Genomic DNA, 27,202 nt, shown 5'->3' with positions numbered 1-27,202 from the left:
AGGTGACTCTCCTAACTGTCTAACTTTCAAAATTGGCTATCAAGCTTGAGGAAATCAATGACAACATACTACTAATTATTTTGACCTCTGACTTAAAGGGTTCGTATAGTTTTGGTTGAGACCTAATTCAGGTTTCTAACATTTGGGGTGAGATAATGAGAAACCTTTTATGACATATGAAAGCACATGTAAATCCAAGAAGAATTCAATGTTTATTTGATGAAAATTGGTTTTGAAATAGCCGAGATATCCAAAACAAGGAAATCCTAATATAAGGTGGGAGCCACATTTTATTAGGATCGTTTTACTTTGTGTTTGGATGTCTAAGCCATTCCAAAACCGATTTTCATCGAATAAACTTTGAATTCCCAGTAGAATGGCATGATCTGTACCATTTCATAATGGTTTCTTGGTATCTTGCAAAAAGTTAAAAGCCCAATTCTCATCTCCACCAATACCATACCATCCCTTTAAGATGACCAATCAAGGTTCTCCAGTCAAGGAAGTGGAAGAAAAGTAGAGACTAATGATAGAGACTGCTTACACATTGTAGACGTAGGCGACGCCTCCCGACATTCCAGCCGCAAAGTTTCGACCCGTCGCACCGAGGATGATGACACGACCTCCAGTCATGTACTCACATCCATGATCACCGACACCCTGTAAGTCAAGTGGCATGGAATGAATGGTGCTTGAGATAAGGCTTTTCCAATATCTACTAAACAGCTATTGTCGCTGGGGCGACAAGACCTCGTATCTACAAAATGTCAAATGTTCAGGAGAGCCAAAAAACATGGCGGCCAAAGCACTATAGCGAATGGGATAGCCTTTCCTTTGAGATGCCGTGGTGGCTTCATTTTTGGAGTAAGACAGCTGGGATTTGGATAGTGGCATGGAATGAACGGCGCTTGAGAAGAGGCCTTTCCAATATCTACCAAACACGTAGTATATACAGCATATCACTTCAACATTTAAATTCACATGTTTAAGCTTTTACCAACCTTTAATTGTAGTGGGCAAGCTTTCGTCCTACTCCTGAGGACTTTCTCAAGCCTTATGCAGTGAGGTTGCTTGCCCACTACAATTAAAGGTTGGTAGAAGCTTGAAACATTTAAATTTATTGTCATCCCCAACCGATGAAAGTTTTGAGCACTTCAACATTTGATTCAACATAGGTCTTCACAATGCACATACCGCAAATGTCCAATTAATGTTTGAATTTTATAAGATTTGTCATTATTTGTGCATAATATTATATGCAATTAGTATTTTTGACTTGTTTGTTATGTCTCATTCATCATCTTTCCTTTCCCTTCCTTTTGTCTTTCTTCTCGCGCTCAGAAACATTGCATTAAGCACATTACAAATGCAATGTGTTGTTGTTGCTGCTGTTCTCATTATTATCATTATCATCATTATTATTATCCCTATCTCTGTACTAAGCCCATCCTTTTCCTCTTTTTGTCTGAATGAAAACCCAAGCAATTCAACTGCACTGCAAATCATGCTGCAAATCATGCTTAATTACAAGAGCTTTGAAAAATCAATAAAGTATTTTCCAGAATGTGTTAAATTAAGCAAATATCTCACATCCAAAGTGTCTAAAACTCAACATGGCCAAGAATAATGCACATACAGAGCACAATTTCTTTTGAGTAACTCAGTAAGACCACCGAGTCAGTTTGTAGTAATGTCATCATAATGGCAAATTAGAGTATTACCTCACACACAGCAATGGCGCCGGAGTTCCGGACGCAGAAGCGCTCGGCCGCCTGCCCCCTGAAGTACGCTGTGCCGCTCGTGGCACCGTAGAGGCACACATTGCCCACGATGATGTTCATGTCGGACTCGAAGTCTTCTGACACATCCTGTGGCGGGTAGACGATGACCGTACCACCGGAGAGACCCTGGAGGAAAGCAGCAAAGGATTTTTTTTTTTTTTTAATAATTTTGAGTTTGTTGGGAACAAGACACCACTGCATAAAAGAAACATCCAGCCACTTCATAAGCTTAGCTTTACTACTCTGAACAACACGAGAATAGTTAAAATCCACACGTAACTTATGTGTAGGTATCAATAACTGCACTTTGTATGTGTTCAGGGACATAACAATGACAGTGTCTATGAGGCCATGAAATCGGCACTAGAGGAACAAAATGACTCAGGGTAACAAGCATAAAATTTTTCTGTGTGCAATGTATTTTGTAGGTGAAAGGACAAACTACAAGTGAAGTATGATAATAATTGTCAAGTTCCATCAACTGCCATTTGTGTGTGATGTTTTGACCACCTTCCTCCATAGTAGTCCTTAATATTGTTGTAGTGGTAAGGTTGTTGATGCCGACTAGTAGCTGTAGTCTTTGTTGTTGATGACATTGCTCCTAGCGTTAAAGAGCCTGAGAAGTCAACTCCATCATAACCATGCCTACACAGTCGTTGGAGTGAGATTAAGTGTGACTTCATGGCATTGTCTTTATGTGCCACGTTCGCATGCCCAATTCAGTTGACAGCATGCCAAGTTCACATATTACACTCAAACACACAAACTCGCAAAAAACAATCAATAAATTGCCAATCCATGAAGTGCTAGAGTATGATGACAATGTTTCTCGCAATTCCATTCCTGTCACATGTAGCTTGCATTTTATGTGGTGATTGACTATCAAGCGGTGCTCCCTACTGGACATGCAAGTAAATTCGAGGTTTCTGTCACTGTTTGATGTGCAAAAGTCATGCCTCTACAATAATGCAGCTACTGCTCATTTGAAAGAAAAACAGTCACAGACTTGTCATACAATTTACATCAAAGCAAGGCTTGGCATTTTCTCTACAACTTTGCTCATTACATGTCCAGGGTAACCAAAGTCAATAAAAGTTGCAAAGATTTGATAAACAATGTTTTTCCAAAGCATGACTATGCTGCTGTCTCACAGAGAGTTTACGCCATGGCATATAATGAGTGTAAATAATGTGAAAGCGTCTGAGGTAAAAGCCGTATCCTCACCTTGCCCACATAGTCATTGGAGTCTCCCTCCAGCTCTACATGGACACCCTTGGCCAGGAAGGCACAGAAGCTCTGACCAGCTGACCCCTTCAGACTGACCTCAATGGACTTCTCTGGGAGACCTGTCTCACGATACTTCCTATAGGAGAAAGGCATGAAGATATGGATTCAACATATCATCATTTGGGAGAGATGCACAAGAATATGACAGATGCGATATATCACAATACAAGAGAAAAGTATAAATATATACAAGATTTAAAGAATAAAAATATAAGAGAATCACGTGAGAATACAACAGAGTTTGTATCGAAATACAAAACTTGCATGAAACAAAAGATTCGATACATCTCAATAATAGAGTATTGAATATAGGTATAATAGATTTGATGACAAAATAACAGAATGAGGTAAGAATTTCAGAGGTTATATCACGGTGAAAAGTGAAATACTAGTATGTCAGATTCAATATATCACCTAACATATTGCAATCCCAGAGTTACTGCATGAGAACATATAGAATTAAGGAATTTGCTGCAGTCACTATGCAGTTAGAGACTATTCATCTTTCAAATCAAAGTGAATGGTAAGCACTAAAATATTCCCAGCATTCTTGCTGCCAAAAGATGAAACCAATAAAGTCAAATTCAAGCAGAATCAGGAAAATTTTCTGCAAATGGGAAAATACATGAGCATTTCAGATAGTAATTACGAGGGAACTTCCCATACCTCGATATGTAGAAGCTGAGGGTTGTCCCAAAGGCTCTGCACTCATTGGTGATGGCCATGTCGATCTTGACGTGCGTGGTGGCGCCATTCAGAACGTCCCGCGCAGCCTCGATGAGACCGACGTCCTGCCGCTTCTCCAGAGCAAAGTACTGCTTGGTGGTGCCGCCGACCAGTTGGGCGTCAGGTCGTAGGTCGCTAGCCCGGGTCAGTACCAGATCAAAGTTCAGCAGCTTGCTCTTGCTGTTGGTGCAATCTTGCACCGGCTGCAGCATGTCGCACCTTCCAATCATCTCCTGCATATACATCAAAGTCACGTCAAAGGCGAAAGGTTTAAAGAGATGGCAACATTGTCCACAGCCTGTTAACATTGGCAGCATTACCAGAGAAAAGAAATCTTGTCTATCTTCCCTTGTTTCGAAATATTTGAAAGTGAACAAACTAGGCATCTGCAAAAAGTTGACACTTTTACTCAAAGTTCTTACTTGTCTTTGTTATATAATACTACACAGATTTGAAGTCTTGAATCAACCCTTTGAACACAGGAAGCAGTGTTAAATTATATCAACTGTATTCGATTGGTAACTGTCATATCTCACAGTCAAAAGGTTAGATGAAAAGCGAAATTCCAAGAGATCTAGAAGCAATGTTTGTCTGCCAGAAATATACCATAGATTCTGTGGGCAGAGGGCTGTTTCTATTGAGGATATGTAATCACAGAGAGAGAGAGAGAGAGAGAAAGACCAGTTGGGGTACCTGGAACGTCCTGAATCCCATTTGGGCCATCAGGGACCGAATCTCTTCAGCCAGCATGAAGAAGAAGTTGACCACATGCTCAGGCTGTCCCTCAAACTTCTTGCGCAACTCAGGATCCTACACAAACAAAACAAGTGGCACAAATTGTTCAACTTTAAAGAGTGATTAGCTGAAAAGAAAAAGAAGAAGGTTTTGTGAAGTTCGAGTCAATAGATTTGTCCACAGTTCAGATTTAGAGACATCCACAAGACGGTCTGTACGGCTCCATGTTTAAACTCATATAATACATTCACCAGGGTAGAAAAATATGTGCATGAAGATTTCCAATTAGGCCATTACTATCATATCTAAACTTCAATCAGTGAGACTGATGTGTCTAAATCCATTGTCAACTTCACTCATGTTTTTAAGAGAAACTGAACCACATTTGTTTAAGATGAAGGTGGAAGGTAAAAACAGAACATAGCACCAAGATCAAGATGTGTTGTAAAGCACATTGAACACCATTCGTAGTCAGTAAAGCAAAAGCACTGCAACTGGGTTGATGTTGGCTTGCGACTAGAATAAAACTGACCTGGGTGGCAATACCGACGGGGCAAGTGTTGAGGTGACACTTTCTCATCATGGTGCACCCCATGGCGATCAGGGGTGCTGTGGAGAAGGCAAACTCGTCCGCCCCCAGCAGGGCAGCTGTCACTACGTCATGGCCTGCAGAGAGCAGCGCAAAAACCAAGGGTCAAAGTTTAATCAAGCTATCAACTTCTGTAAAGTTTCCCTGATTAGTATGTCTTCAATTCATGATGAGTATTTCTATACATACAGTATGCTTTACTTGACACATCTACAGTAGCAGTTGTGTTAGTAGTCATAGAAATGAAAAATACAAGCGTATTTCTAACTGAGCAATAAGGTTAATATTTGAATGAAATAGCAAACTTTTCATTCACGTCATTAAGCGTTATCGTACAGAATCATGCTACCAGAAAAAAACAAACAAACAAACAAACAAATGGGAATATCTAAAACAGAAAATTCAAGTAATTTGCCAACAAGATCAGCTTCCACACAAAATGGTTTGTCATGACGCGGCTCAGCAATATCAACAGTTGTATAAAAAAATGCCTTCTGCAGAATACAAAATTTGTATACATACTGTATCTACGACTGCAGAGAGGTGGAATTTCTTTTTGTAACTGGCAATTAAAATCAGATTTGCAGCACCTTGCATATTCTGATTACAAAAATGAAGAATTGCTAACAGAGAGCCACGGCAATTTTCCAAAGAAGGAAGGTATTGTTAAAGAGGTCAAAACAAATGCACGCAAAATCCATGTGACAAAAAATAACTGACCTGTCCTGAGCTGACCATCCGTCTGCAGGACGACCCTTGACCTCAGATTGTTCAGGACCAGGGTCTGGTGAGTCTCCGCCAGGCCCAGTTCCCACGGCAACCCGGCGTGTTTGATCCCGGTCCATGTGCTGGCCCCAGTGCCCCCGTCGTGACCTGAGATGGTGATGTGTTCAGCCTTTCCCTGCACACAAAAGAGATATTCGACACGGTCAGTTAAATGAAGAAAAGTGGGACTGCCAACATTTCACAAGACAAATTTGGGGTGATTCCAAACAGCTATCACAGAAATACTTGTTTGTTACATAATCCATCTTAATCAGCAAAAATCATTCCGTAATCAGGGATATTTTTTTTATATTCTCTGGTAATACCTAGATACGAGGAAATAATGAAAGTTTTCCAGAAGTGCCTCCAGAATATTTTACAGCTCTGTAAAAAAAAATATATTTATGTCGCTGATTTGATTGTCTGAGATAAGGCCTTAACATCATTTTCAGTTTCATATCAAATCCTAGTTGCATTATTTGGCTCCCTTTCCATACAATTGTTAAATGAAAGTGAAACCATGCTCTATCAATATTCATTTTTGTCCTTTTTTAAGGGCTTTTAGGTGTTCCAGAACATCCGCTTGACTTCCAACCAGCAAAGAAAGTATGTGTATCAATTTCTCAGCAATTAAAGGACACTTCAACTCTGCACTATTTCTAAATATAGCATGCTGCACACATGTAGTTCATACCACTGATCACACCAACACATCTTCTTTTAGCCACAACCACCTTTGTTGGACCACTCACCAACACAGCTCACCTTAGCCACTTACCAACAATTTTATCTTAGCCACACCCACCTTGGTTGGATCAACCACTCACCAACACATCTTACCTTAGCCACTCCTGCCGCGACAACACCGACCCCAACCTCTGACACCAGTTTGACGCTGATCCTGGCCTCCGGGTTGGCGCACTTCAGGTTGTAGATGAGCTCAGCCAGATCCTCGATGGAATAGATGTCATGGTGAGGGGGAGGCGACACCAGCCCCACCCCTGGGATGGAGTAGCGTGTCATGGCTATGTCCTCCGTCACCTAAATTCAGGTATTACATAAGAAGTTTATTTAGTAATTTGTGAAAGGTTATAGAATGTATTTAGCAATAAAATTGGTATTACAGTTATAAAAATATCTTGATACTACACTGTACCTACATATTTGTCCGATATAACACAATATAAGCATATCTAACCCTAATCAAACTGAATTTTGATTATAAGAATATTAAAACACTCATCAATTGGAGTTACAAAAGAAAGTACATGTATCTTATAGCCAAATTTGCACATAAAACAAACCTCCCAACTTTTCTGACTGAAAAATAGGGATGATTTGGCTCAAAAGCAGGAAAGAGAGAGCAGTTCCCACAGGAGTGTGCAGTAAAATTATCCAGAAAAACAGGAAACTCCTGTTGAAACAAGAGCTGGGAATGGTCAAAATTCAGATTCTTTCCTCCAAATTCAGTATGGTTGGGAGGTCTGCATTTATGTCACAGGGCAGGACTTATAAAATAAGCAGTAAAGCAATAAAGAAAAGGTCTTTTGAATGATGCATGACATCATAACAGCTCTGAAAGTATGGCGCCATAAAGGGAAACAAGGAAAAGTAGAAATTACGCAGTGCGTAAAATATGTCCCCGCCGGAAGTAGCATTTAGTAGCAAAATGTACAATATCGGTAAAAAATCAAGGTCAAAGGTCAAAGAAGTCAAAGGCCAAAATTCTGTGTAGAAGTTTTGAAGCCCTCACCTAGTGCCATCACATAAAGAAAACGGAATCGAAATCGGGTTAGAAATGGCAAAGGAGGAGCATTTTGTAGCCAATGTACAATATAGGTCAAAAATCGAGGTCAAAGGTGAAAGAAGTCCAGGGTCAAAATTCTGTGTAGAAGTTTTGAAGCCCTCACCTACAGACTGTAGTGCCATCACATAAAGCAAACGGAAATGAAATTGGGTTAGAAATGGCAAAGGAGTAGCATTTTGTAGCAAAATGTACAATGCAGGTCAAAAATCAAGGTCAAAGGTCAAAGAAGTCAAAGGTCAAAATTCTGTGTAGAAGTTTTGAAGCCCTCACCTAGTAACATCACATAAAGCACACGGAATCGAAATCGGGTTAGAAATGGCGAAGGAGTAGCATTTTGTCGCAAAATGTACAATATAGGTCAAAAATCAAGGTCAAAGGTCAAAGAAGTCAAAGTTCAAATTTCTGTGTAGAAGTTTTGAAGCCCTCACCTAGTGCCATCACATAAAGCAAACGGAATCGAAATCGGGTTAGAGATGGCGAAGGAGTAGCATTTTGTAGCCAATGTACAATATAGGTCAAAAATCAAGGTCAAAGGTCAAAGAAGTCAAAGGTCAAAATTCTGTGTAGAAGTTTTGAAGCCCTCACCTAGTGCCATCACATAAAGCAAACGGAATTGAAATCGGGTTAGAAATGGCGAAGGAGTAGCATTTTGAAGCAAAATGTACAATATAGGTCAAAGGTCAAGGTCAAAGGTCACAACTGAAATTCTGTGTAGAAGTTTCAAAGCTCCCATGTAGTGCTATCATATAAAGCAAACAGAATCAAAATTGGCTCATAAATGACAGAGAAGTAGCAAATTGAACATTTTGATCACACACGGACGCACAGACAGACAGACAGACAGAAGGACGGACAGACGGACACACGGACACACACACGTACGGAGCCCGTTTCATAGTCCCCTGCTCGAACTCGTTCGGCGGGGACAAAAAATCATATTGAATAAGCAATAAAGCAATGAATAAAAGGTCTTTTGAATGATGCATGACATCATAACAGCTCTGAAAGGATCACGCTACGTAGATTTAAAAAAAAAACAAGGAAAAGTAGAAATTACGCGGTGCGTAATATATGTCCCCGCCGGAAGTAGCATTTTGTAGCAAAATGTACAATATAGGTAAAAAATCAAGGTCAAAGGTCAAAGAAGTCAAAGGTCAAAATTCTGTGTAGAAGTTTTGAAGCCCTCACCTAGTGCCATCACATAAAGCAAACGGAATCGAAATCGGGTTAGAAATGGCGAAGGAGTAGCATTTTGTAGCCAATGTACAATATAAGTCAAAAATCAAGGTCAAAGGTCAAAGAAGTCAAAGGTCAAAATTCTGTGCAGAAGCTTTGAAGCCCTCACCTAGTGCCATCACATAAAGCAAACGGAATTGAAATCGGGTTAGAAATGGTAAAGGAGTAGCATTTTGAAGCAAAATGTACAATACAGGTCAGAAATCAAGCTCGAAGGTCAAAGGTCAAAATTCTGTGTAGAAGTTTTGAAGCCCTCACCTAGTGCCATCACATAAAGCAAACGGAACTGAAATCGGGTTAGAAATGGCGAAGGAGTAGCATTTTGTATCCAATGTACAATATAGGTCAAAAATCAAGGTCAAAGGTCAAAGAAGTCAAAGGTCAAAATTCTGTGTAGGAGTTTTGAAGCCCTCACCTAGAGCCATCACATAAAGTAAACGGAATTGAAATCGGGGTAGAAATGGCGAAGGAGTAGCATTTTGTAGCCAATGTACAATATACATAAAAAATCAAGGTCAAAGGTCAAAGAAGTCAAAGGTCAAAATTCTGTGAAGAAGTTTGGAAGCTCTCACCTAGTGCCATCAAATAAAGCAAACAGAATCGAAATCGGTTTAGAAATGGCGAAGGAGTAGCATTTTGTAGCAAAATGTACAATATAGGTCAAAAATCAAAGTCAAAGGTCAAAGAAGTCAAAGGTCAAAATTCTGTGTAGACGTTTGGAAGCCCTCACCTAGTGCCATCACATAAAGCAAAACGGAATCGAAATCAGGTTAGAAATGGCGAAGGAGTAGCATTTTGTAGCAAAATGTACAATATAGGTCAAAGGTCACAACTGAAATTCTGTGTAGAAGTTTCAAAGCTCCCATGTAGTGCTATCATATAAAGCAAACAGAATCAAAATTGGCTCATAAATGACAGAGAAGTAGCAAATTGAACATTTTGATCACACACGGACGCACACACAGACAGACGGACAGACAGACGGACGCACAGACACACACACGTACAGAGCCCGTTTCATAGTCCCCTGCTCGAACTCGTTCGGCGGGGACAAAAAAAAAAACAAACAAGGAAAAGTAGAAATTACGCGGTGCGTAATATATGTCCCCGCCGGAAGTAGCATTTTGTAGCAAAATGTACAATATAGGTCAAAAATAAAGGTCAAAGGTCAAAGAATTCAAGGTCAAAATTCTGTGTAGAAGTTTTGAAGCCCTCACCTAGTGCCATCACATAAAGCAAACGGAATCGAAATTGGGCTAGAAATGACGAAGGAGTAGCATTTTGTAGCCAATGTACAATATAGGTCAAAAATCAAGGTCAAAGGTCAAAATTCTGTGTAGAAGTTTTGAAGCCCTCACCTAGTGCCATCACATAAAGCAAACGGAATCGAAATCGGGTTAGAAATGGCGAAGGAGTAGCATTTTGTAGCCAATGTACAATATAGGTCAAAAATCAAGGTCAAAGGTCAAAGAAGTCAAAGGTCAAAATTCTGTGTAGAAGTTTTGAAGCCCTCACCTAGTGCCATCACATAAAGCAAACGGAATCGAAATCGTAAATGACAGAGAAGTAGCAAATTGAAGATTTTCATCACACACGGACGCACACACAGACGGACACACGGACGGACACATGGACGGACACACGGACGGACACACGGACGCATGGACACACACACGTACGGAGCCCGTTTCATAGTCCCCTGCTCGAACTCGTTCGGCGGGGACAAAAAAAACTCACCTTGTATCCGGGTAGCTCGCCCCCCTCCCCTGGCTTGGCCCCCTGAGCCATCTTGATCTGGAGGTCATCGGAGTGAGCCAGGTAGGAGCTGGTGACCCCAAACCTGCCCGAAGCCACCTGTTTGATGGATGAGCGTGTGTTGTTCATTGGGTCCGAACTGAGGTACCGGTCTTCATTCTCTCCTCCCTCTCCGGTGTTACTCTTAGCTCCAATCCTAAAGATACAAACCCCATCCCCCAAAAATCATGAATGATTCTGAGAGTCACACAGTACTGAGGTATAGCAAGTTGAACTGAACCTCAGATATTTGGATCTGCGCTTGCTGCTCATTTTTGGAGATTGCCAAAATGACAAATGCTTCCTCTCCACTGTTTGATTTCGAGGCTTGTCTTCAAACCACAAGAACAGCTACAAAAAGTAACATTTTTATAGATGGATCTAAGTATTCCAGGTGGAAATATAAGGACATCATTTATCTGACTCATCAGAGGAGATTACTGCATCAAAAAGATCAAAGCTGACTATAACATTGCATTCTTTTTTTAACTAGAATTCTTCTCATAATTAGCGGAAATTAAAAAAACACACAAATTTCATACCACTGTCTTGATAATATACTAATGTTACTACCAGGTATTTGTCAAACAAGCGCAAGGTTTCTGTATACTGTACATTGTTTTTAGGACTGCATATCTAAGGTCTTCTGAATAGAAATCAAATGTATGTGTCATCAACATTCATATGAGCTTACACCGACTCCATGTGTGAGTTACCTTGATAATGTAATCATGCGAGACAGAAAGCAAAAAGCGGTGCTGTCTATATCTCACCCACCTGTTCATGGCCTTAGCCAGGGTGGTGTGAGCCTCAATGGAGAGGCTGCCAAAGCTCATGGCACCCGTGTTGAATCGCTTGACGATGGAGGCTGCCTCCTCCACCAGCGAGATGTCCACGGGGTCGGGGCTCTTCCGCACCTCCAGCTGACCTCTCAGGGTGCACATCCGCACCTGTCGGGGGTTCAAGGGAGGGTCTACATTGTAGTTTGACCACCAAAGGTTACATCAACTTTTGTATCCATCTCAACCTGACTCAAGTAAGTGCTGACATCTGTAACATGTGGCTCAGAATCATAATAATACTTTCACTAATTTTGCAAGTCGGGCGCCATTCTCAAATTTAACAACATGCAAAAATATCTACTCTGATCCCAATATAAATGCGACATGCACATACACATTTCTCCATTCATTACTGTACTCCATGACGAATTGAACCACTAGCGAAATTGTTGGGTAGTACAGATTTTGTTGGGTAGTACAGATTCATAAAAAATTAGATTGGCTGAATATACTGCATACACATTACTTCTTGACTACCTGTCTTCATTTACATTTCTCTTTATTTTGCTTGCCTTCTGCCCTAAGCAAGAGTGATATGCCATAAGGCACTTTGAGCATCATGACACAACTGTGGTGCAATTAGTGCAAAAGTACAATTGAGGTGCATCATCACATTACCTGTACAAAGTCAGAGATCATATTAAAACGAAAGAAAAAATGTGTGTGAAGCAAATTTTGGCAAACACATTTAGTTTTCTAACTTGTAACTCTTTTTCAAGATATTTTCCTTGTTAAGCAGTAGGGAAAATTACACTTTAATTTAAAGCTCAGAATCTGACAAATTCATATCTACCAAAGACAAAAAAACATATATATTTTACCAACATTATATGGCTTTGATGATGAAGTCACAATTTGAAAAAGAACTTATTCCTCAATCTTCATATTTTGAGAATAGATAAAAGAAGGAAGAAAGAGTGTGTTACTCAAATGGGGGATTAGTTATTGAAGAGTGAAAAGGTGTTTAACACATTTCAAAATTACATGTAGTGATAGTTAAGTATACATGCAAAAACTACAAACACAAATTTGAGGTATAACAAGCAAATGAATGAAAGTAGTAAACTTAATCATTGTTTATTCAAAGCAAAAGAAGGCAACAAAAAGGATTAGTCAATAGGTGACACACATGAAAGGTTGTAATAGGTAATTGAGTATCATGCTTTCTTACCGATTCCCGCTGAGACTCAGAATACTTCTGGTAGGCCGTCTGATTCTTGTTCTTGGCAGCGTCCTGCAGGTTTGCGATGCTAACTGGGTCGTTCACATGCTTCTCACCCCCATCACGCCAGTGGTACAGTCCACTTTCCAGGTTGTTTGACATATCGCCTTCACGACTGCTAAAGGCCATGGCATGTCTTGTAAAAGCCTGGAAAAAAAAAAAATCAAAATATTTTGAAAAAAATAACAACAAATACATGATTATGTAAACATACAAGCCACAGTCACACTATGAGAAACTACACATAGTTTCACTGCCCGGTATTTTTATCTTGGGCAGTCTGAGTCAGACTGCCCAAACTACGTAAAGCAAGTAACGAGTAGTCTGACTGCAAACTTTTCGGGAAGTTTCTAGTGAAAGAGATTTTTTAAAAGTTGCCACAGAACAGAAACTTGAATCTTATCAAACAAGTTCCAAATTTAAGATACAGTCATTGTAAGTCCAGCAATCACAAGGCTTCTGAAAATTCTGCAAACCATGACATAAAATCATCCATAAACACCAAATGGCTTAATTGATTTTTTTATTCTTGGCTTTTTTTTAAATCTACAGTGTGATTATGAAACATTAACAATGAAGAGTAAGAATAAAAAGGAACAAACAACATAAAAATCATTTGAGGGAGGACATGATTGTTTTTAAGAGAACTTCACAGTTGGCACATCTTTTGTATTGGATACTAAATATTCAAACTCTCATATCTCTTATCTTATACACTGTATATCTTCAAAGTCTCACTCAAGACTCAAATTTTTCACCAGACATTCAATTGCTAAACTTTCTTGGAGGAGTCTGCACCTTTGAATGTTTCTACAACAGATATATGGCGCTACATACAAATGGTGAGGATCACCATTATCATCATATGCAGTATCTTAACCCATTGAGGATGGACTGATTTTGCTACAACACGCATTTTCCATAGACCCTTGCCCGAGTGAACTTGACTCAACCTCAACGGGTTAACATTGCTCTTTTTTCCCTCACGTGCCTGTAGATGGACAGTGTACACTAACTTAACTATACAGTTTGTAAGGCCATTTTACTGGCTTCTTGTAATCAACCAACACCACCTTCAGACCTGACCACAAGAGAGGGTGGGTATCTCCATTCTTGTGCAACAATGCTCACTGTGTCATATGAGCTACAACAGCTAGAGATTACAATAATCCCTTTTCTTCGACATCGGGGAAATTGTGTTCAAGACACCAAACAAAGCACACCAATGGAGGTGCTGACTGTGATCAGTGAAGTGTGTTGCAAGGGTTTAATTAGTCTACTCCTACTTCTAGCTTGCTCTATTATAAATCCTCACTCTAATCCGCACTTGCAATGACCTCATGCAAATGTCAGTACACACAACCAGACAAAGGCTGGCTCAATAGGGTGTACTTAGAAAATTTGATAAGGGGTAACTGCTGGCCATTCCAGAGACAATCTTCCCATAAAATTGATGAGTCAAGAACTTCTCTCATTTGTAAAGACTCCTTTTAAAGATTTTTCAAAAGATGTCTGGGGCCAACAAGAAGCTGGGAATGTGTCTAATCCTTGATTCTTGGTATTTTTAAAGGTGGGTGTAGGTTATAAAAGGCCACAATACAGAACTATAGGCATTCATGGCACTTTGAATCAAAAGGGCACCACACAGTCCACAAAGAACTTCTAGTATACAATTGTCTTGCACAACAAAAAAAAAAAAACGACTTATAATGGAAAACCTGTACAAGATTGGAGCCATGTTCTGCTTCTCTTTTCCAGGAACCCTGTTAATGACTCATTTTTAAGCTTGGCTAGCTGAGTTACATGATCAAGTCTTTGTAATACTGGGTGAATATCTCGAAGTTTTCTCCCTGAAAATGTATGTGCTCTTATATATGTACTTGATGCTATAAGGTACCAATGTGGGTCTGTTGCATGGGTGCTGAATTCTCTGTTTGAGAAATGCATGAATCATTTGATTCAGTACATTAGAAATATCAGACATTATGTACATCACAAAGTAATAGAGTAAAGGCTAGAAATGGTGAAAGCATAAACTCTTATTCTCTGACTTTGAGGGTTTCTCTAAAAAAATCTTCCACTCTTGCACTTGAGTTTGAATTTATAATACTCTGGAAGTTTGTCTCCCGCTCTAGATAAATCTGATCCCACATAGAATTTGGCATTTTCCCACCAAACTTGATTTCCGACTTTAGAAATTTCCAAAATTAGGCTAAGATAGCACCAGAGAGCATCTCTAACCCTAGAGTGGGGGCCCTGGATCCCGGCCGCTAAAGAAATCACGCTTCTTACTCATGATGTGCACTTTGCGCAGGTAACATTGTGCCCATGTTTGCATAATCAGAGTCTACAGTTTGTCTTGCTGAAGATGCCCACAATCAATAGGTTGATTATCATGGCACTAGGGATGTGGATGTAGACCAAGATTGACCTGTCCTGCATTGACATACCAAATTGCTATTTACACAGTGCAAATGCTTTCCCCCTTTTTTTTCTTAAAAAAATGCACAGCTGTTGTCAAGGGTTGAAACAGTCACTACTTCCTCTGAAAGGCTGTTCCAGTCTTTAAAGGGGATGGCTAGTAACTGATCAGTGGGAATCAGTGGGAATGCTGGTCTCATATTCAAGTAATATGCAGTTCAATGTTTCCAGGTTAGCATGCCTGTACAGTGACGGGGCGATCGTTAACGGCCTGTTAACATTACTTGAATATGAGACCATTCTGAAGCAAATCATTTTCACACAACAATAGATATTAATTATATATCTTTTGTTCTGCAGATTCTGCAGTTTACAAGGGGGTCTACAGAGGAGAATCTCCAGTTTAAAAGATGCTTGGAGGTTGGAGTCTCTGTTAAAAGTAATTTACCTCTTCAGCCAGGATGTCAAACGTTGCTCCCTCAAGCCTCGACGCCGTGCCTACGAAGCAGCGGTCAATGACCTCCTGGGCAAGACCCACTGCCTCAAAGATCTGAGCTCCCTGGGAACGAGAAAAGATAGGACTCGTGTCAATGTCACTAGCTGAGAAGCAGGGTACATTCATCTCTTATACAAGAAGCAATATTGGTTACAAAGATGTGGATCAGTACAAGTGCAACCTGATGAAGTCCATGCCCATGCGGGATAATAAGCATTACATCTCTCGTTAATGAAATCCTGTTCACTGATTGGTCTAGATAGCATCATAGTAGCCAAAATATAGCATTGCTATGATGTTGAAAACAAAATGCCAATGGATAAAAATGTGTTTTACCTAGATGACATTGAGAATTTCATGATGTAGGGCACTATACCATGAATGTTGTCAAATGTATGCCATCCATCAAAGTTTTTATCATCTATACTGTACACAAGGACATTTTCATGGTCATTAATTTTTGCATATTTTGCCCTACTTTTGGCTAATGTAAATTCTAAAAGCCCAAAAAATATCTGAACTATTTTCTCTGCACATTTTGAAAGGGTTGACCATTGCGCAGTGCAAAATCAAGAACCAGCCGCGAATATGTTGAGACATTCAGTACAAAAACATTGACATTTACAGTACTGTAAAAGTGGATATTTTCGCGTGACTAATTTTTTGCGCTTGGTCGGGCCGGAAGAGTTTCGCGTGTTTTTAATTCCGCGGAATCAAGACATCATGCACAGGCACATATGGCAAGCAAAAATATTCGCGTGCTTTTATTTTCGCGCTAGTTTCTGGTTGCGCGAAATGCGCGAAAATTTGAACACCGCGAAAATTTCCACTTTTACAGTAGTATGGAAAAGAGCTATCGGAGGGCAAGTGAGATTGGCCTGATGGTAGATGGAGATGATGACAGAGAGATAAGAGGGGAAAAGAATTAAAGATGAAGGAAAGGAGGATGGATTGAACACATGAAGTATCGGATGGGAGGAAGGCAAGATGGACTTTAATGTCTGTCATTCATACGAACAAACCTTGTAGCTCTGGAGGAGCGAGATGCCCATCTTGGCCATCACTTTGGAGATGCCCTTCTCGGTGGCTGCCAGGACCCGCCTCTGGATCCCCTCGGGCCCGATGTCCACACCCAACAGGTTCTGCTCGCGGAGGCTGATCAGGCTCTCGTAGACCAGGTAGGGACAGATGGCGTCAGCCCCGTACCCCAGCAGCACGCACAGGTGGTGCATCTCGCGGGCCTCGCCCGTCTCCACGACGAGACCCACACGGAGACGCTGCCTGGTCTTGATGAGGTGGTGGTGCACAGCACCGAGCGCAAGGAGTGAGCTATAAAATGGCCGACAAAAGATTGGATGCATGTACATGAACACGGGTCGCGCTCCGGCTACAATGACAATATTCCACACACATACAGATGCTTGGCAGCACACATCATGAACACAACTGCTAAAACACTAAACCTTGCTTTTTACTCATAAGAACTACTGTAAAACATGTTATATTCGCGGCAGTAAATTTTCGCGAATTGGAGCCGATGGCCTTTTTCACGGCATGAAATTTTCACGAATTGCCACTGGCGTTCAATGCATATACATGTAGTGTAGACAAGAACTTTCATGTGCATTTTAATTTCGCGAATCTTGGCACTCATGAAATTCGCGAAATTAAAATGCACGCAAACATTCCTCGTTTTACAGTATCTGTTTCAAAAATAAAAGAATGATGCATAACTGTGTTAGGTTTATAAGATTTTGACACAAATTGATCCAAATTGACCTCAAATTCATATCAGTAAATATAGAAGTGAAATATACCTTTGAGTATCTGTACCTTGACAAGTAAGGCCACTTTTACTATTCACAGCAGTATTATATCCAAATAAAAAGCTTTAACAATTATATATTTTAGCTCACCTGACAGGGATTCGGTCTGGGCCAGCTGCCCTATCAGACAAGACCAAGAGGGGATAGCCCTCATCTACTGCCTCAGAACACTCTGCACAGATACGCTCAATGGCTGGCACCAGTCCACTACATCCATCCGTGACAGGGAAGGTGGTGTCAATTGTCTTGGACTGAACATGGATAAACAGATACACCAAGAAAAATGTCAGGATGATAGCTAAATAAAGCCTAAAGAAAACAATGAAACATGAGGGCTTCGAGATAACATGAATTTTTCTCAGAACTCTAGATACTTGTGACACTAACCATGAGATCAGAAAAGAGTGATGCTCAGTACATACTGCAGTCATGCAGTCATGAGTGTGGGAGTTAGGCAACATTTTCTGTCCCGTGGTCATTACCCCTGCATACTTTTACAACATATGTTCACCTATAAACTTTTATTTTCTGATTTGATGAAATGACATTTGTTGTTGGCCTCTGGCCTTACATAACATTGTACCTTTATCTCATTAAATCATACCATCGACCAATCAAAATCATATGGAAAAAGAAGTGCCCCCTACCACCCCTCTCCCGCCATAAAGCTTTCATGCTCATACTTATTAGCATTCTTGATTTTCCTTGATTTTCAAATATGGCCCACTAAAGTACTACATTATGACTGTCAGAGCAGAAATTCTCATGCAAATAGTTTTTTCATGCCTGGTTGGGTAACACAAATTTTACATGTTTCTAATTCTGCGGAATCAAAATGTGAAATAGTGTTACATACAAAAGGCAACAAAATTAGATGATTTTCTATTCCCTCTAGTTTCTTGTCACACGAAATGTGTAACTATTTCCACATCAATAAAAAAAATCCACATTTATATTATGATGCAATGCTTCTAAAAAGGGTATGCATTAATCTCATCAGAAGGAGTGCACAGAGAGCTGCTGGTCATCTCTCAAAGCAAAGCAAAACACTGACCCTCCAATTCCTGAAGGAAGTGGCCTTGATGACCTCTAGGTCATGGAGAGTCAAGATGGGTGCGTCCAGGAATAGGCGGCTACACTGGCGCTCACTGGGCTCCAGGATGTTGTCTTCCGGTCCTATGGGGCACGCCTGGGGGGGGGGGGGGGGGGAGGCAGAGAGATAATAGATGAAGGTGTTAAAAAGGTCTCATAAAAGAAAGCTTCATCAAACTATTTCAACCCCAAACTAAATGAAGATGGTGAAAGAAAATACTTGCAATATTGTCGTTTTGTTTTTGCAAGAGGCAAAATAATGACATTTTAATCAAATAAGATTTCTCACTGTGACATTACATTGACATGGAAGCTATAATTAGACATGCCACATTGGATTTACACACCGACATTTCAATTGTCAGTCCATTGTAATATTTGTCAAACTCTACTCAATACATCCCCAACCTGTTTTTATCATCATCCACGATTAGATTATAATATGTGAGGAATAATTTTCTCCTTGAATGATATAATTTCAGAAATATTTCAAATGTCAATAGTGACTGTGGCAAAGACTGCCAAAAAGCACACCACAAACTGTGGAGATTCTTAATAGGAATCAGGAAAATGCTGATGTTATTTCCATCTAAATAAGGAAATATATTTCCTAAATCACAGAGGCTTTGCATTCTATTGTCAGTTCATGAAATGAATATTCAAGTTTTCAGGGAGCCTCTTGGAAAGTCAGAGAGATTTGTCAGCTCTGCCCTGGACTGCTCGCAGGAAACTCACCAGGGACATGACGATGCTTTCTCTGATAGGATCGATGGGAGGGTTCGTGACTTGAGCAAAGAGCTGCTTGAAGTATTCAAACACCAGCGGGTTGCGCTGAGACAGGCAGGCCAGGGGTGCGTCATTACCCATGGAGCCTAAAGATTCTTTCCTGGGGGCAAAATTGAGAGAGTAGCAAACCAGAGACGAGGAGATTACTACCAAGTCTAACTGAGAAAAAAATGATTTTGTTAGTGCACCTTCTCCAGGCATTCCTGTGACCCTGTTGTTGGTCGATGTATGTGAGTCTACGCCAGAAGAGGACACACTTGAGGATCTAGGGCGTCGGCTTTCGTGACACTGCCGCACCTCATCTTCGAAGTGGTCGTCCCCGGCAACCAGACACCAGCTCTTGTCTCTGCCTAAGGTCCCTGTCTCTTTACGCCCAGAAGGCGGACTGGACTTTGGTGTACGACAGGACGTCATTCTCAAGACAAGTACAAAAATGTGTAGCAGGAGCGAAAGGGGAAAGGAATGCCATCATCAAGCACCATCCATAGCATCTCCACAATGTCTGCAATTACACTGAAGACACTCGGGCAAGGTCGGAACACATCCAAACATTAAGGCCAGGTGCAGAACGAGCAAAGCATACAGGTAAAACCTGATACATTTCTCTCTCTCTCCCTCAATAAAAAGACAGTGGTCTGTCTTGAACCTCTGAGTGGCACCGACACTTTATTGGCCTTTTCATAAGACTCTCACATAGGACTGTATTTACTGTGTGATGAATAGATGAGCTATTGTATATTCTGCAAGAGTGCACTATTATCCAAGGTCATACCATCTGTTTTGCTTGTTTCACAATGGCCTTTACCTGTACATCAAGCACCAATCATGCCTCGATACAAATGGCATACACAGCTCACTTGAAACTCTTCCATATCAAGCAGAAGCAAAGCAAAACAAAAACATCTTTTAAAAAAGAAAAAATAATTAAGACTGTATGCCCTCTTGTATTTTCTTGCAAAATCCAGATTTTGTTTTCATCATCTGGGTCTTCCAAGGATTCGTATCTGGTAGGCAGAACTTGGAAGGGGGTTCTTCACACAAGCTTACTTGTTCTTCACAAGCGGAACGAGGAGCATGTTGATATGCTCCACGCTATAGCCGAACATTGGCAGGCGACTGTCGGCCTGGATGGGAGCGAGAGGAGCGGGGACGCTCTCCGTGCCGCCTGGCTGGTGGGCCTTGTGTAGGTCCTCTAAAGTAATGGCCTGCGAGACGGGAGGGAACATGGACAGTGCCGTTAATCACAGATTTCATGCCAAAAAGAGAAAGTGGGGAAAGGAAATAGAGAAAAACGAAAGCAAAACCATAGGACAGTATACAGGCATTTTCTTGCACAAACCATTTAAGAATAACTTGCAAAATGAATGAAACTCTGTATACTGTAAATCAATTGCAATATCATCACTTGCAAGCCTTTCTTCGTGAACTAAACTACTGATAATGCATGCACATTTTCTTCACCTCACCTTAGATTCAATTCTTAGTGTTCCACTGAAAATAGAATACTGAAGGTTATATTTAGTGTGTGTATAATGATATTCATAAGCTGTGCCATCAACATATTCACAATCAGCCTCATCATCACCAATACTGTTTCCCATCATCATCACGACAAAACAGACACTCACCATTATCATCAATCATCACACAGCTATACCAACACACTTACATGTACATGTATCATCATAAGTCCAAACAGCCATACATCAAGCCATCAACACTAAAGGCATAAATTTCTGCCAATCTATAAATTTCTGTCAATTTAAAGGATGCTATCACAGCAATGAAAGAAAAGTGACAGGAAACACAAAACTGACAGATCGTCAACTCTATTGACAGTACATTTACACTGATACTCTATGCTGTTTCTCGTATGCCACCAATAAGGGGCATAAATGAGAAACGATAGCAAATTTAAAACCAATGTTTGTGACTCTGTCTTTACCAATTTCCATTCACCATAGCATCTTTTGCTTTGTTCATTCTTCAGAAGAGTGAAGACGGCACTTTTACAACTCAACTGACGTGCAATAAACATTTCCACAAAATCACATGTGGGGAGACATCTGTCAATTTTTGAGACTTCTTGAACAGCTGCTTATTTTGCTTGTTGATCAAATTGTCTTCTTTTCGTTAAGAGTTAGAAGTTTAACTCTATGTATGTCATACTGTAAAGCTATGAACACAGCCCACGTGCAATATGTGGTATCAGCACCATAAACAATCTGAATATGTGAAAGTTCAGAATAAGCAGCTGAGAAAACACATGATGACAGCATCTTGTGTGATCAAGAGACATTGCCTGCATCATTCAGCTGTTGCCATGGTAACCCCTCCCCTACCCCAACAAAATGCCCCTGTGGATCATGGAACCAAGTAAAGATGTTGGATACCTGTGTCTCCAGCCACTTCTTGACAGGTCTGAGGGTGGCGATCTGGTGCTTGAGATCTTCGTCTTTGATCACAGCTCCAACCTCGGTGTCGACGAGTAGCATCCTGCCTGGCTTCAGTCGACTCTGTGACACACATCAGAAACAAAATTTGTATTTTCTGATAAGGAAAATTCTCAAGAGGTAGCAGCAGCTTTGTCTTCGACATATGAAAAACTGAATAGACAGCCTGTCTTCATAAACCATATCTGGTGAAATAAAAAGGCTTTATCTGATGAAATATTCATTCTTAGACATTCTAAATTATTTTCACCTCAAGGTCCTCAATAGTAATAATATGATCTCTCAATCATTTATGTAATCTTCAAAACTGTGGATCTTCATATTTAACTCTGTCAGCTTAATATGCAAACTCTTTGTTGATATTGCTACTGCCACTTTGATGTTGTGGTCCTACATGGGTTGATTAACCTGCAATGTGCCCTCTTTTTATACTTTCATGTGCTCTACGGTGTTACTTACTTCACTTTTTTTTTTTTTACTGACATGTCGTTGCTGGGGTGACAAGACCCTGTTTTTCAAATTTTGGAGAAAATTACTTTTTTTTTTTTGGGGGGGGGGGGGGGGTTAATGATCATATAATCAGATAATCAGTTAAGTGATGTCCTGTCCAAATTCTTGTTGTCTTACCCCAAAAATGAAGCCACCAAGGCATGTCAAAGGAAAGGCTATATCAAATTTTGTACAGTGCTTTGGCTGCCATATTTTTTTTGCTCTCCTACACTTCTTACATTATGTAGATATGAGGTCATGTTGCCCTAGCGACGATATGATGCATATATGAAAGGGGGGAAAAAAACCCAACACAAACATCAATACAGGTTGACTGCCAATAGAATAGAAATTGTTGGGAGATTTGTTCTGCAATATACAGTGTATGAAGAGTATTTACTTAGCCAGTCAAGTAGGCAATCTTGGCAAAAGTCTGTTCCTTACCTTCTGCTGGATGTCAGCGGGTTCCAGGTCCCAAACCCCGACTTCGCTGGCCATGATCATGAAGCCCGACTTGGTGATGTAGTATCGTGACGGCCTCAGACCGTTTCGATCCAAAATGGCGCCCACGTATCGACCGTCAGAGAAGGTGAACAGAGCTGTCAAGGAGACAGAAATACAGATCTGTGAAAAGACCTTATTCATGTGCCATAAACTCCACAAACATATCCTTGGATTAAGACATTATAAACTGTTGTAATTTATCTTTAAGCTTGGCTAACGACAGATATCATGATAAGTTTTAGTTCAATGAATGTGCATTGTCTTTGCCAAATGATAGCACTCTTGACAGAATAATTTTGTCCTTTTTCTTGTTAACTTTTCTAACTTGTATATGGAATTGTTCATGAATTCATCTAAAATGTGGAGAGGTGTAATGAAGGTCAATGGATTGGAATTAGGGGGTGATATTTATCAAACAAGGAATGGAGTAGTGAGGGTGCTGAGATGGGAAATACAAGGAGATTCGGCCAAGATGCAATGAGTTAATGAAAGTCAATAAATGGGGGATGTGTAGAGTGAGAGCTCTGTGGTACAGCATGGAGCTATGAGGGTAAGAAGATGGGAGAAAGGGGGTTTCAATGAGGTCATAAAGATGGGGAAATACAGTGTAATATTTGCGTGATATACATTGTACATAAGAGTAATTAGGGTCAAAGGATGGGAAATGGGAGAAATTGAGCTCAGATGCAGTGAGTTTATTATGGATGTCATTAAACGGGGAAGCAGAGAGTGACAACTTTTGAGGCATGGCATGGATCTATTCGTGCCACATGACGGAGGAAAAGGGGGTTATAACAGATGTCGGAAGATGAGGAATTACAGTGTGATATTTGTTTGACAAGCAATGGGTTAATGAGGGAGATGAGGTAATGAAAATACACAGGGATCTGTGGGTACCTGGTCCATCCCAGGCCTCCATGGCAAAGGCTGCCCACCGATAGAAGTCCCTCTTCTCCTCGCTCATCAGGGGGTCCTTGTGCCACGCCTCGGGAACCATCGTCATCACGGCCTGAAAGGGAGTTAGAAATAAACAATTAGTTTCTTTTTGTGTTATCTAATCCCTCTTTGCACTGGCACATAGCATGTTCTTGGTGTTTTCAGCAAGCTTTCTTTTATCACCTTGGGCAAGCCACTGACAAACCTACTTTCAGTAGTAAATGCTACAACCTATACAAGTGTCCAACCTGTGCTCAATTCTGTATGTAAGTTTTAAACTTTGTTGATACATCTTTATTTTCATATTTTTTTTGACAAATAATTAGAAAAAAGATATAATAGACAATCAATTGGACTGATATCAAATTCATGAGGTAAGTACTTAAAGTGCAGATTGCGAGCAATTTCATGAGGACCCGCTGAAATGGTGTTTCAAACTTTTCTCTGTGAAGAATGAAGCAATATAATAAAAAAATAACTTCATGCATATGTCACATGTAAAATGATGCCACACTGGCTAGAATTAAAGGGAAAGTAAACCTAAAGAGCAATGTGGATTGAGTGAAAGCAGTAATATTAGTAGAACACATCAGTGAAAGTTTGAGGAAAATCGGGCAATCGATGCAAAAGTTATGAATTTTTAAAGTTTTGGTGTTGCAACTGCTGGGTAAGGAGACTACTAGAGGTTATGATGTATGAGTGGACTACAATATAAAGAAAATAAAAAGGGAATTCAATAAAAATTCATTTTTCATGAAAATTACAAATTCCATCAGCTTGATACTGACATATGTTAGGGGTAGTACTTATTCCCCCTGCTTTCTGAAAGCGGTTAGTCAAGAACTCTTTCATTTTGCTAGAAAAGTGATTTTTTTGTGGAATTCCTTTTATATTTTCTTTATATTGTGGTCCTCTCATACGTCATAACCTCTAGTAGTCTCCTCATCCAGCAGTTCCAACACCAAAACTTTAAAAATTCATAACTTTTGCATCGATTGTCCGATTTTCCTCAAACTTTCACTGATGTGTTCTACTAATGTTACTGCTTTTACTCAATCCACATTGCTCTTTGGGTTTGTGTTCCCTTTAAGAGAGGTGGCAAATAGTTCATAGGTTCCTCACTGGTCTGATGCAATAGGCAGAGGCAACTCCAACAACAACAACAAACAACAACTACAAGTGCAACATGCTGTGCAATTTGTGTTTGTTTTTTGGTTTGTTTGTTTGTTTGTTTATCTATTTTTTAATTAGTTAATTTGATATTAGAGTATAGTATGGTTCCTGTACCTCAGGTAGGGATCTGCCACCAGCCATGATGAGGAATTCGAGGACATTGTCAACCCGCCCCGAGTCTGGCAGCCCCTCCTCCACCACTGGGTAGAGTTGCTTCAGCTCCTCCCCATATTTGGCGCTCCTCATCACCCCCTCTCGGGCTCGCATCAGGTTCTCATTGCCTCGGATGGTGTTGATTTCGCCATTGTGGGCCAGGTACCTGTATGAGAGAGATATGTTTTACAGCCCCCTTACTTCACAAGGTCGCTAACCTCAAGCTATCACATACTTATCAAATATCTCAATAAAACAAGTTTATTGCTTGACAGACATTGAACTGTTAGAGAAATAAAATAAAGACATCTTTTAAATAAATGTGTGACATCCATAATAATTGTGAAATACAGATTCACAATGTGAAGTCTACAGACCATTAATCTTTTACACTCACATAATAGAGAAGCACAAAATTTAATGGTTAACTTATCATTCTTACACCGAATCTTATGCTTTCTTTCTTTATAAGATATCTTGGCATCGATGACTGTAATAAAAACAGCACTCAACCAGGTCTCCACACATACATCTGGACCCCGTTTTATAAGATGCCATCAAACATGAGTCAGTAAATTAAACAAATTAAGAGTGATATTTGTTTTATAACTTCAGAAGGTGGCTAACCTCAAGCTATCACATACCTATGAAACATTTCGATAAAATAAGTTTATCGCTTGTAACAAACATTGAACTGTTAGGGGAATGACATCAAGTATATGCAATAAATGTGTGATGCCCATAATTTTATTGTGAAGTACACAGTTTGAAGTCTACTGACCATTAATCTTTAGCGCTATACAATATAGAAGCACAAAACATACCCCTTTACACCCTTACACTCTGCACTATATGAACACATAAGAACACTCACACTCAACACTCCATTGTACCACCCACTCACCTGTGAGGGTGTGCCCTCTCCCAGCTGGGGAATGTGTTGGTGGAGAAGCGGCTGTGGACCACGGCAAAGTGACTCTCATAGTCCGGATCACTGAGGTCAAGGAAATATTTCCACAGCTGGCTGGGGGTCAGAAGGCCCTGTAAGTGAAAGGTCACGAGAGGACAGCACAAGAAAATGGTAGAGAATCAGAGGGAAAGAGTTGAACATGATGACAGATAAACTTTCAAGCACAATTAGATAAGAAGGGAGAAGTGCAAAGATGAATTAATTGAGAAAATGGATACTCACTACTGTGTCATCTTAAATTGCATTTGTCTATGACACCCCTTACATAGAATATCTTATTTGATGTGTTCGTGTTAAAAAAACAAAAACAAAAAAAAAAAAAAAAATGGAGACACAACTTTCCCTGGGGTTGCTTGAGGGAACAACTTTTCCTGTGTTAGAAAAACATTCACTAAAACCATAACGTCCTTGATATATATTCTTGTATAATTTTTCCTGTGTTAGAAAAACATTCATTACATGTAAAACCATAATGTCCCAAATACATATTCTTGTAAATATTTTTTCCTGCATTAGAAAAACATTCTGGCAACTGACAAACATGCATCAATAGTCAGGTATTCAATACAGTTGCACCCGTCTATAGTGGCCACACAAGGGAGACAAAAAAGTAGCTGTTATAGACACGTGGACCCTAAAGGCAAGTTTGGCTGTGTCTGTTTGTGATGTGATGCACAATCTAAATTGTGTGCACAAGTCAAGGATGATCATAACAAATACTCTACCAGTACCAAATCTAATCTAAACACTACTATAGTGTGATTTGAAATTTGGAGAAAGCATCTCATTATTCATGCCCTATATCATTTCAAAGATAATATATTCCAGCCATCATCAGCCACCCAGTCCAAAAGGCTGCCCTCAAGAGACTGGCCCGTGATACTGTACAGTATTATCAGACAGGAAGTGACGCCAAGCGTTCGTGTGTCAACATTGAGAGCACGCACTCCTCACATGATCTCAGAACTACCCGTACAAAAAAAAAAGGGCTCAGACCCTTGTCATAAATTCTCAATTACAATCTCTTGAAAGTAAAAGAACCCCTCAGGGGCCACAAGAGGCTCAGTTTTAATCAAGGAGAAATGACCCTTGTCACCCTATTGAAGGCTTTGGGCAGGA

General features: G+C 40.2%; 1 protein-coding gene across 1 annotated transcript in view; it reads right to left on the bottom strand.

The window, feature by feature from the left end:
• Window positions 1-27,202, bottom strand: part of LOC140243095 (uncharacterized) — a 61,579-nt gene that overhangs the window by 11,192 nt on the left and 23,185 nt on the right. The window contains exons 7-28 of the mRNA XM_072322828.1: window positions 26,018-26,154; window positions 25,075-25,279; window positions 23,749-23,860; window positions 22,792-22,946; window positions 21,799-21,921; window positions 20,453-20,610; window positions 19,355-19,505; window positions 18,582-18,716; window positions 17,618-17,778; window positions 16,724-17,030; window positions 15,654-15,764; window positions 12,734-12,931; window positions 11,498-11,670; window positions 10,664-10,877; window positions 6,724-6,924; window positions 5,839-6,019; window positions 5,062-5,195; window positions 4,488-4,604; window positions 3,735-4,027; window positions 3,006-3,144; window positions 1,722-1,907; window positions 545-660 (exon numbers count right to left, since the gene is read on the bottom strand). Coding sequence (XP_072178929.1) covers window positions 545-660; window positions 1,722-1,907; window positions 3,006-3,144; window positions 3,735-4,027; window positions 4,488-4,604; window positions 5,062-5,195; window positions 5,839-6,019; window positions 6,724-6,924; window positions 10,664-10,877; window positions 11,498-11,670; window positions 12,734-12,931; window positions 15,654-15,764; window positions 16,724-17,030; window positions 17,618-17,778; window positions 18,582-18,716; window positions 19,355-19,505; window positions 20,453-20,610; window positions 21,799-21,921; window positions 22,792-22,946; window positions 23,749-23,860; window positions 25,075-25,279; window positions 26,018-26,154 — 3,707 coding nt within the window. The remainder of the gene's footprint in view (window positions 1-544; window positions 661-1,721; window positions 1,908-3,005; window positions 3,145-3,734; window positions 4,028-4,487; window positions 4,605-5,061; window positions 5,196-5,838; window positions 6,020-6,723; window positions 6,925-10,663; window positions 10,878-11,497; window positions 11,671-12,733; window positions 12,932-15,653; window positions 15,765-16,723; window positions 17,031-17,617; window positions 17,779-18,581; window positions 18,717-19,354; window positions 19,506-20,452; window positions 20,611-21,798; window positions 21,922-22,791; window positions 22,947-23,748; window positions 23,861-25,074; window positions 25,280-26,017; window positions 26,155-27,202) is intronic.

The sequence above is a fragment of the Diadema setosum genome, chromosome 19 (assembly GCF_964275005.1).
Source record: "Diadema setosum chromosome 19, eeDiaSeto1, whole genome shotgun sequence".
Classification (NCBI taxonomy): domain Eukaryota; kingdom Metazoa; phylum Echinodermata; class Echinoidea; order Diadematoida; family Diadematidae; genus Diadema; species Diadema setosum.
This window is presented reverse-complemented; position numbering and strand designations above follow the sequence as displayed.